This window comes from Quercus robur, chromosome 3 (genome assembly GCF_932294415.1).
Source record: "Quercus robur chromosome 3, dhQueRobu3.1, whole genome shotgun sequence".
Classification (NCBI taxonomy): Eukaryota; Viridiplantae; Streptophyta; class Magnoliopsida; order Fagales; family Fagaceae; genus Quercus; species Quercus robur.
The window spans coordinates 66,525,171-66,537,151 of record NC_065536.1 but is presented as its reverse complement, the minus strand read 5'-3'; the positions used below and the strand labels follow the sequence as shown (position 1 = coordinate 66,537,151).

At 31.4% G+C, this 11,981-nt stretch overlaps 1 protein-coding gene across 1 annotated transcript; it reads left to right on the top strand.

Moving 5' to 3' along the window:
- Positions 1 to 670: 670 nt before the first annotated feature.
- Positions 671 to 10,410, top strand: LOC126718986 (uncharacterized). Its single transcript, XM_050421452.1, has 9 exons — positions 671 to 829; positions 8,005 to 8,125; positions 8,213 to 8,280; positions 8,362 to 8,421; positions 8,523 to 8,681; positions 9,110 to 9,256; positions 9,633 to 9,847; positions 9,936 to 10,044; positions 10,151 to 10,410. Exons 1-9 carry the CDS (start codon positions 704 to 706, stop codon positions 10,241 to 10,243), a joined length of 1,098 nt encoding a protein of 365 aa, XP_050277409.1. The 5' UTR covers positions 671 to 703; the 3' UTR covers positions 10,244 to 10,410.
- The last annotated feature ends 1,571 nt before the right edge of the window (positions 10,411 to 11,981 follow it).

Sequence of the window (11,981 nt, the reverse complement as noted above, 5' to 3'; positions counted from 1 at the left end):
AACAACCCTCCCAATCACCATCCTTACTTTTTATCAATGAGACATTCTTTATATCCTATTAAATATATAGACAAAATTTAGCTACAAAATTAATTATAACTTAAGGTTATAACCTTATTTAATAAAATAAATATTATTACATATTTTAAAAATCTAACCATTAAATTTCATGTTCTTTACGCTCTTAATACATATGTCAAATTTTGTGTCAATCAAATATTATTTACTATACCATATGATTTATAAGTTTATATTTTGTACATAATAAAATTAAACTATAAAAACTTACAATGTAAACAATTTATTGATACATAGTTATTGATCTTTAATTTTTTAGAAATTTTGCAAATATAAAGAATATAAAAATAAGATGTAATCTAATGATAAATTTTTCAAAATTCACTTCTAATAAAAAAATATTAAATAAAGTCGTAGTTTAAAATTACAACAAATTTTATCCTAAATATATTGAATCTAGATTATATAACCTACACGTACACACACATGTATGACGTGTGTGCGCTTGAGAATATGAGATAATCAAGATGACACGAAAACCTAGAATTGGTTGATTTCTGTCATGAGTCCACGTGGAAGTCATGCATGACACGAAAATAAAAGCTATAAAAGCACCAAGTTCCATTGGCATTCTCCACGGCAGACTTGACTGACACAGGCCTATTGCCAATAACCAGCCGCCATTATGGATACAAATCAACCGAGACCTGTAACTCCACAGCCTCCTCAAGGTGGTGGCAGCGGCGGCGGCGGCAGCGGTTTCTCTGCAATTCTCACAGTCTTCTTATCCTTCATCGCCATCTTTGCCATGGTACGTATTATATATCAAACTATATCAACTCTTAACACAATATATAAATATTCTACCGCCACCGCTTTTGTTCTTCATCGCCATCTTCATTAATTATCATCACATTCTTTCTCATTGATTTCAATAGCGTGCGTTTGCTATAGCATCTGATCCCTCACATTTTCTGCATTATCGATTTGTTTTCTCCAGTAATGATATTCGGTAGTGTTTGGTTAAAATTCAATTCATCGTACTTTTGACAATAATATATATATATATATATATATATATAATGAATCAAATTAGTGGAGTACTTTGTGCTTTTAGTCTGCTTTAATTAGTTTGGCCTCGTTGGATCTATGTTTTGTTTGATTTGATGTTAAATCTTACTTGTTAGCAAAGTTTGCTTTATGCTTCTTGTTTAATAATTTTATAATTGAATTGATTATTCATTATTGTATACTTCTAAGCAAAGAAACACATACTCCAAAATCTCTGACTGTGTTCGTGTCAGACCAGTAATTATTTTATGCATAAGGGAAAGGGATCTACACTCTGTGAGATTGTAGATACATATATTTGATTTATAAAATACCTTCTTGTGTTAGACATTTGTCAATTACAAACATGCCAATAAAAATGAAAACAATTTTGAATAAAAAATTATTCTTAGTTTAGATATGTTTTTAAAGATTTTGATACTTTTGCAAATTAGAATTAAACATAGACCATATCTAAAATATACCTATAGATGTTAATTAATTACTGTATTCCCACTCGTTCTAATTTTCAAGAATTGTTGTGTTGTTGTGTCCCATGTTATGTTAGAATCCATACTTCTTAGCTTCTTAGATTAATTTCCATCTTAGTTTGAATAATAGTTATAGGAAAGTACGTTGGGAGTATTGTATGATTGTAAAATACCTATTAAGTGAGGAAAAAAAATTATAACATTGCTATAGTACTACTAGTTATGCTCTATTATAGAATACCTAATAAAAAGATATCAAGCAGAATTGCAGCCTTAAACTATAACCAAGTTTGTTACCAAACTTTGTTTAAAAAATTTTATAGAAATTTATTTTCCAATTGCAAACTTGGAAGTTAGAGTGCCTTTGCCAAGCTTATTTATTTTTTGTGTTTTGCCTTTTGTTTTGGATTATTATTGTTATTTTTTTTTTCAAATAATCTAACTTAAACATTTTTACAATAAATTAGCATTAAATTTTTGTTACACATTTAACGTAAATATTACTAAAAATAAAATATTTTAGTAAATTTAATGTAAATAAGCTGTTTTCAAACATACTCTTGGTCTCCTGTATCTCTCCAAATTCTTTTCATGATTTTATCTTCATAATCAGGAAAAAAATTTGTTCAATACCAAGTTTAGGAAGATTCTTCCAAAGAAAAAAAAGTTTGGCTCTTTCCAATAAGACTAATACATTTCGTAGGAAATATCACTGTTCATTTGGAAGTATTATCGGGTAATAATAATTTAAAAAAAAAAAAAAGAAGAAAAATTTCATTTGGCTGTGAAATTGGAAATAGCACTTGCTTTATCAATCATAAAATTAAATGAAATTTCCCGTTATCAAATAGCCAGCAAGGATTTTTTTTATTTTTTTTATTTTTTTTTATTTTTTATTTTTTATTTTTTTATTATAAGCAAGAAGGATTAGTATGGTTGTAAAGTCAATATCATTTGGAAATTTTGAGAAAACGTACTAAGAATTTTATTTTTTATTTTCAGAAATGACATTTTAACCTTAAAATTCTTGATCCATAAACACATTAACATACCTATATAATCTTAAAATTTCTCTTTGTGATAGTATTTCTGATATTTTTAACTGAGATATTCAAAATTCAAATACTCCATCTTTTATTGCAACTATTGAATTATAAAAAAATAAAAAAATTTAAAATTATATATATGGTACAAATAAAACAATTTGTATCATATATATATATATATATATATTATAAAATACGGTTCCTTTTGAAGTTAATTTCCCATTTAGATCAAGTGTTTTTGAAAATCTAGCATGTAATTCAAGGTTATCAAAGGATTAGAAGATTAAAAAAAAAATGAATTAAACATAAATACCTACAAAAGTATTTTTTAGGATTATCCTTTTGAAAGTAGAAGATTAGTCCATAATATTTTCTCAAGTTCCAAAGAAGAAGGTAACTTACTCATTTTCTTCCGTTGTAAGTTGTAACATTGCTATTGAACCATCCAAAATTAATTAGTTTCTGAAAGTTCTCTAGATATCAACATTAAAAAAAAATATCCCATTGATTAAATATTTGCAATCTTACTCTTATAGTGTGTAAAAATTTACAATCATACAGTTCCCACACATTGTGAGGAGAATAACCACACAACTATAAGAATGAAGACATGTATTTGTCTTATGCATTATATGTGTATATATATGCATGTTGCTAATGCCATGGAAACTGCATGGACATGCTGCCAAAGCCATGACAGCCCCATACAACAGTAGAGTTAGGATTTCGGTTTAGAGGGGACAAAATTAAAAGATAATATTGAAAATAATAACAAAAAATTATTAATTTATATTAACAACAAAATAAATGATCAATGGTAAACAGCTATAAATGTCATACAAAAACTATAATAAATTGAAAACTCATACAAAAACTAAAATAAATTGAAAAAATAAATCAATTTGAAAATATTAGGAGTATACAACTTTACTTGTAAAGTTGTATACATGTCCTGTTGTGTTGATTGCTTTTAAAAATATAAGTTAAATTCAACTTTTTATCTATTTTTCAAAGTATTTAAAATTTGTGTTCATAATTAAAAAAAAAAAAAAAAAAAACCACAGTTTGAAACTAAAATGTCAAGAAATTGAAAAAAAAGTGTAAAATATAGGACTATCAATTGAAGTTCAATAAAAAAATTAAAAAAAAAAACCCAAAATGCAGTGATTATTATTATTGTTGTTGTTGTTGTTGTTGTTATTATTATTTTGCTAAATTTAAGTGCTAGCTTACCGCCAAGACAAGTGAAAGTGGTGTGTGTCTTTTTTGTTTAATTGTTTTGTCTTTTTTTTTTTTTTTTTTTTTTTTTTTTTCTTTTTCTGCTTTGTGCGTCAGGTAAGCAGTAAGCTTTGTCATTTTCACCTTATTTAAGCTGGGACAGGAACTTAAGGGTAAAGCATTTAAGAGATTACTAACAATAATACATATATATGACATATTTTAGAAGGAGCCATGCCTCACTCCTTGCTCAGCCGCCCCTTGATCCATATACATACATATAATTTTTTTTTTTTTTTTTTAGAATACTAAGTATTTTTAACACACACACACACATAAGGAGAGGGGAGAAAGTTTTTTAAAGAAATTTGCAGTGATATATATCCAAAAAGTATTTTTGAACCAACGAAATTTCCATATCAAGAAAATTCCATTAAATACTCAGTAGTATATATCTTCTCAAAAATAAATAAATAGTTGTGTGTATATATATATATATATATATATATATATCTCTTATGCCCAATACACACCCACATGTTATGAGGGGATCGAATAGACACAGGTTTAAAAATGAAGACAACATGTTATGTGTGTGTGTCTATTTGATCCCTATAACATGTGGGTATGTATTGGGCATAATATATATATATATATATATATATATATATGTATGAAAAAGATTGGTGTCCCTTCCATAAAATAAAAAAAAAAAAAAAAAAAAAAAAAAAAAAGTGGAGTCCCAGTGTCTTTCGATCCAAGAGACATTCTTAATACCCTACGAACCAATAATGTGCAATATATTGAATCTAAATTCTAAAACCTCCAAGTGCGTTAGGTTTAACTAATAAGCCTATCACCCGAACGGGGTGTTTGGTTCGCCATGATGTTATATTACACCATAATATTACATTATTGTAATTTTACATTAATGTAATCTCAATACAAGAGATTAAAGAGATATGATATATTTTGTAATTTTAGATTATAATAATGTTAGAAAAAATAAAATAAAACAAAAACTTTAATATGATATCATCGTAATGTGCATCATATCAAGGGCACATTACAGCGAACCAAACGCTCCCAAATAGTCCCGATGATTCATAGTCCACGTGGAGGTCACACATACAATTTCCCTCCAGCAGGACAAAAAAATGAAAAATTCCTGTCACACTTCACGCTCACGCGAACCTCCCCGAAGAAATAGAAGATAGAAAGCACCAAATTCCTTTGGCATTCCCCACGGTAGACATGAAAACGGAAGTTGTGTGAGGCCTTACCTCACAGATTGACTGACTCTGACTGACACTGTCCGATAACCAACCGCCATTATGGATACACATCAACTGAGACCCGCAACTCCACAGCCTCCTCAAGGCAGCGATGGCGGTGGTTTTTCTACAATTCTCACAATCTTCCTATCCTTCATCGCAATATTTGCCATGGTATTATATATCAAATTATATCTATCAACTGTCGCCGCTTTGTTTTTCATCGCCATCTTCAACATTATTGCATTCTCTCATCGATTTCAATAGCCTTTGCTTTAGCATCTGATCGCTTACATTATCTGTTTTATTATGTGTTTGAGATTTATTTCTCTATGATCCGTATTTCAATCTTCATTTATCTTAAAGGTACGTTGATTTCGGCTTTTTCTTCAATTCTGCAATACGTATTGTTTCAATGTCGATTCGTTTTCTCCAGTAATCACATTCGGTAGTGTTTGGCTAATTTCAATATTCAGCTGACTTTTAACAATATAAGTAATATCTATAATGAATCAAATTGCTGGAGCACTTTTGTACTTTTTAGTTTGCTTTAATTGATTCGTTGTAAAATATGGCTTGCTAGCAAAGCATTCTTGTTGTTTAATAATTGAATTGATGCTTCATCATGTATACTTCTAAGTGAAGAAACATATATGCTCCAAAATCTCTGACTGTGTCCATGTCAAACCAATAATTATTTTATGCACAAAATAAAAAGGGATCTACACACTGTGAAAGTATAGATATACACATATTCGATTCATAAGATACCTTTTTGTTTTGGATGCATGTCAAATACGGACATGGCTAGAAAACTCTTACATTGGTGTTAGGAGGGAAAAAAAATTCGTATTAAAAAAATTATTTTGATTTAGATATGTTTTTAAAGATTTTGATAACTGTTATTTGTTTTGAAAACTAGAATTAATCATAGACTATGTCCACAATATACCTAGAGATATTAATTAATTACTGTATTTCTACATGTTCTAATTTTTCAAGAATTGTTGTGTTGTTGTGTCCCATGTTATATATGTCAGTATCCATGCTTCTTAGCTTCCTAGATTAGTTTCTATCTTAGTTTAAATAATAGTTATATGGATGTGCGTGGGGAGTATTGTGTGATTGTAGAATACCTATTAGTTAGAAAGAAAACTATAAGATTGCTATACTACTAGTTATGTTCTATGGTACCAATGTTGGTCTATTAATAAGCATATATTTATAAAATGAGTGTAGCTAAAATGAGAATGTTAAGATGGATAAGTGGAAATACATGGAAAGATGGGCTCTAAAATGAAGAAATCTGCATAAAGATAGGGTTAGCCCCTATTGATGAAAATATGAGGAAGAGTCAATTGAGATGGTTTAATCATGTTCAGAGAAGAGCGATTAATGCACAGTAAGAAAGTGAGTTGATCTAAGTTGAGGGGAAAAAAAAGTAGAAGAAGACATAAAATTACATTAGTAGAAATAATAAAAAATGAATTATTAATTAAAGAAATAACAGAGAGTATGACTTCATATAGAATAGAATGGAGGAAAATTTGTAGCCAACTCCAAAAATTTGGGATTAAGGCCGGTTGTTGTTAGTTTAAATCATAGTTCAATGAATCTTTTATTATTATTCATAAAATCCGTGTCGCTATTATAATCAATGTCTTGGCATTGTAAATTTCTTCAATAACATCTCAAGATCTGTAATATGTGATTTATAATTCACCAAATTGTTTTGGTATAAAAATGTGACTCAAGATTATTTCTAGTATTTGTTTCCCTCTATGGTGATGGTAGTTGTTGTTTTGTGTGGGCTTGCATTTTTTCAAGTCAGGTTCAACATGCATCAATATTCTCATTGAAAGATTACAACAGAGGTGCATAATAATGAATAATAGCCTATAGCTTTTAGTAGAAATGCTTCAATGGTGTTCCATTACAAATAAAAATGCTCTATCCCATTCATAGTCTTCCACTTTATGCTCCACTAACTACAATATGTCACATGTCTGATTTTTTTTCTTTCCCCATTTTAAAAGTGGATTACTATATAAGAAGAAAAAGGGACATGTGGTTGATTACGAATGATGGAGTATTAAATAGAACATAGTAAGAGTAAGACAAAGGACTTTTATTTTGTCCATTTCACCTTGCATCACAAACTGTGGTTCTAAAGCCTATTGTCATTTAATTATTAACATTTTTTGAAAACAATTTAAAAGGAATTTACATTGTGGAATCGAGTATGCACTAGGGATGGTAGTGTTATTTCTAAATTACTCTATTTGTAATTGTGTTGCCTGAATGTTTTTGGGCATGTTTGCAAACCATAAAGCTGGTTTAGTTTGATACAAGCTGAACCAAAAATGAGAGTAGTTCAAGTGAAGTTGTTTTATTCAACAGTTTGTCTAGATTCAAAACCAGTTTTAGTTAACATGCAGCTTATGAAAATGCCAAATTTGCATGCATGTGAAAACACCAAAATTTAAAATTTTGACTTGGAGGGCATGTTTTTGAAAGAACCACTTTGAAGATATGGGAATGTATTTAGTTCCCACTTTGAATTAGTCTTTTGATCAAAAGAGTTACCAAACTAAAATCAATCAAAACTTGTCATGTTGTTCTTGGCAGGCTGGCCTGGTTTTGTGATTTGCTACACTCCTTTACTTATTAGTAATTGCTACTGCCAGGGAGGCATACCCGAAAAAGGAAAATAGTGGATTAGTGTTTTTTTTTTTTTTTTAATGGAGTGACTATATAATTTTTTTTATGGAGTGACTATATAATTTTCTTATTCAATGCTAGTTTGTTTAAAATTTCAGATTTATTCTGAATTTCAGACACTGGAATAAGTGTTCATATCATTTTATTTGAGTTTGAAAATATCTGACATGAATATAAATTTTACAGATAGTGATTCCTTCATCATCAACTATTAGGAATGGTTTTTCCATTCTGCACCAAGTCCCAGAAGGCCATGTTGGGGTTTACTGGAGAGGAGGTGCCCTTCTAAAGACGATTACCGATCCAGGTTTGACTATGGTCCTTTCTTTATGATTTTCATTCAGTAGTTGCTTTCCTAGAACTTATGAAATTTCTGCATGCACTTAATTTTCAGGTTTTCATCTGAAGCTGCCTTTTATAACCCATTATGAGCCTGTTCAAGTAACCCTTCAGACAGATCAGGTAAAATTTGATGTTATGAAAATTGAGGAATTTCATCTTGTCAGTCTAATGCTCAAATCCTTCCTGTGAGTATAATTGCAGGTGAGGGATATTCCTTGTGGTACCAAAGGAGGTGTAATGATTAACTTTGAGAAGATAGAGGTACAGCTACGAGATGTTGCTCTTTATTAACATTATGGTTTACAAGTAGTCAAAGGTTTGAAATGCTCAGCTTATATGCGCTGATTTAAATGCATTTTCAGGTTGTTAACCGGCTTCACAAGGACTATGTGCATGACACTCTGCTGAACTATGGGGTGCAGTATGACAATACATGGATATATGACAAAATTCATCACGAGATCAATCAGTTTTGCAGCTCTCACTCTCTTCAGCAAGTCTACATTGATGTTTTTGATCAAGTATGGATGCTAAAAAAAACATACCCTTTAAAGCCATAAATGAAAATATTTTGGGAGCTTCCAATTTAGCTTTACAGTATAAGAAGTTTTCCAAGAGCTGTTTAGAGTAGTGTGCTTTTCTTCTTCTGCTTTAGTAGTTTAATCTGACAGATTGTTTAAGTATATTGAAATCTTAACTTAAAAGTTGAACAATTTTATCCCTCCTCAAGAAAATCCCAGCAAGTCGTGCTGTGTTAACTTCCAAGGATTATTTGTCTTGGGGAATCTATGTTGGTGTTAAGTTGCCAGCATTATTAAGAATCTCCTTATAAAACTATACTTCATATAGTTGTGTAACATCATGGCACCGTGTGCTAGTGTAGGGGTAACCAAATCCTTTTCTATTTATTTATTTCATGTTATATTGACAAAGCATTTAACTCTCACAGATTGATGAAAAGATGAAAGATGCTCTCCAGGGTGACTGCACACGTTATGCTCCAGGAATTGAAATCATTAGTGTTCGTGTTACAAAGCCAAAAATCCCAGAAAGCATAAGACGCAATTTTGAACAGATGGAAGAGGAACGCACTAAGGTTCAGTTTCTTTTTCCTGAATATGAGAGAAGGTCCTTTTACTTTCTTTTATTTTCCTCTGTTAGTCAAGCAAAGCAAATAGACACACACACACTCGCACACAATATGATTCTTGATATGCAGATTCTTTCTGAATTAAATGTGCTTTTAATGTATGTTTATTATTTCAAATTATGGCTGAACATTGAGTTTACCCTTTAAACCAGTTACCCTTGGTCCTTTGAGCTTTTTTCACTTATATCCAAACTTTGTACATGCATGTGTTTGCACCCACGCCCAGTCAATTAAAAACATATTGGATAATTTATTATATAGTAAGCCTTTGAAGTTAATAGAGTGCATCATTCTATGTTTTATGTTGATGTTACTTTGTTAGGTCTTAATTGCTATTGAGAAACAGAGAGTTGTTGAGAAAGAGGCAGAGACAAATAAGAAAATGGCTATCAGTGAAGCTGAGAAGGTAGCAAATGTGAGCAAGATCCTTATGGAACAGAAGTTGATGGAAAAGGATAGTGTCAGGAAGCAGCAAGAAATTGAGAACCAGATATACATGGCTCGGCAAAAGAGTTTGGCCGATGCAGATTTCTACCGGTGAAAGCTTTATTCACTTTTCAATTTAAAAGATATGAATACGGTATTATAGAAATGACTAATAATATTGCTCTCCCTACATTTCTAGTTTACTGAAGGAAGCTGAAGCAAACAAGTTGAAGCTGACACCGCAATTTCTTGAGCTTAAATTCATCGAGGCCATAGCTGATAATACAAAAATTTTCTTTGGGGAAAAGGTCTTTCGCTCTCTCTTGTGTGTGTGTGTGTGTGTGTGTGTGTGTGTGTGTGTGTGTGTGTGTGTGTGTGTGTGTGCAGGCTTTACTTAATATTTCTTTCTTGCAGATACCTAATATGTTTTTGGATCAGAGGCTGCTTGGGAACTTCCTGCAACAGTTATCTAGGAATGTGTCTGAAGAGGAGAAATCAACTGCTTAATTTTTTTTATCAACATGTTGTGATACCTAGGTGATATAGAAAGTAAATGTTGGTTGAGGCCTTCAGAAGGTGTTTCATTTGACACCTTTATAGTTTTTTTTTTTTTTTTTGGAATGGAATGTAAATGTTGGTTGAGGCTTTCAGAAGGTGTTTCATTTAAACAAAAATTTTGTGAAGTCTGCCAATTTTTTGGCTTTTATGGGTGTGTCATTCAATGAGTTATATACAAAAACAACAAAGACTTAATTCCAAAATTCTAGAGTTGGCTTTGAATCCTCAACAGATTTGTTAGGATTGGCCACCTGTATTCTTTTCCTCCATTCTACTCTATCAAAAGTCATATTCTTTGCTGCTTTTGGGATTGACATGCCTTTTGTATTCATTTTTTAATACTTTTACTAATTAATTTTGGCTTTCCTCTATTTTTTTCTTTTTCTTTTTTTGGGTTCCCTCAACTTGGATCAACTCACTCTTTTTTACCAGGGCATTAGTCACACTTCTCTGAACGTGACCAAACCATTTTAAGCAACTCTCCTTGTATATAAAAGCTTGAAACATTTTACAGGTTGATGCACAATCTTTTACCTCCAGATTCAATTAACAATATCTTTGGTCTCTGTTGTCAATATGAATATTATTCACATCTGTTATGGGTAGAGTTTGGATTTACAATAGATTGTTTGTTTGATTTTAATATACCTGTGGAAGATAAAGAATTTGGTAAAGAGTACACAATTTGTTTTACAATGAACATCGTGACTTTCTAGTTGCTTTTGAGGATTATGTAAAACTGTGTAAGACAATTTGTTCGCAACAAGTTTAACCATTTGGTAAATTTGCACCTTAAAACAAAAGGAGAGCTATTGAATTTTGGTTCGATTTTGATATAACACACTGCAATATTATATTCTTGACATTGCTGGATCATTAGGCATGGAAAACAGTCCAATGAAATGATGGAATGTTTATTTATGATTACTACTAAAATGATCTTGCTCCAGCATACTAACCTCACATCAGAAATTGAAGTTGCAGAGAAGTGGTTGCTCGTTACAGTGAGGTTTTTTCTCTGAAAACCTCTTCTTATCTCGTAGCACTGCCGTTCCTTTTTCTAAGGAGTAATCGTCCCTGCGAATAACACTGTTATTTTATGGCTAGCTGGGTTTTTTCTTCTGGGTTATAGGGAAGCACCTCTCTTCTCCCCTCCCTCTTTCATCTTTTCGAATCCAATATGGATGATTTATCAAACCAGTGGAAATCCCTCTCACTATCAGAGAAGGAAGGTCTTGGCTTGGCTTTGAAGTCTGACCAAGCCACCATAGAATTTTCTATGGTGGCTCGTTTCCTAACGAAGCGCCCTATTAACCTGAACGCCATCACAAATACCTTTAACCCCTTATGAAGAACAAAAATAGGGTTTAGAATGAAGTTCATTGGCAACCATCTTATTCTTTTTTCTTTTGACTCCAAAGAAGACGTCGACAGAATCCTAGCAGCAAAGCCTTGGAGCTTTGATAAGCACATCATGGTGGTTTCGAGATATGATAACGCGGCAGTTGTTAATAGCTCGGACATGACCACTGTGCCATTTTAGGTGCAGGTACACAACATCCCATTATGCTTCAGAAACAAGGAAGTGTCTGAACAGATTTGTGAGTCAATGGGCATTGTCATACAACCGGAGACCCCGAACGAGTGCGATGGAGGTAGTTTTATTTGTGTACGTGTGGCTCAAATA

What these genes read in the sequence shown, in the direction of transcription:
- LOC126718986 (XM_050421452.1), top strand. Translation starts at nt 704, where the DNA reads ATGGATACAAATCAACCGAGACCTGTAACTCCACAGCCTCCTCAAGGT. An exon ending in TCATCGCCATCTTTGCCATG is followed by an intron (nt 830 to 8,004) that starts GTACGTATTATA and finishes TAAATTTTACAG; the next exon opens with ATAGTGATTCCTTCATCATC. An exon ending in AAATTTTCTTTGGGGAAAAG is followed by an intron (nt 10,045 to 10,150) that starts GTCTTTCGCTCT and finishes TCTTTCTTGCAG; the next exon opens with ATACCTAATATGTTTTTGGA.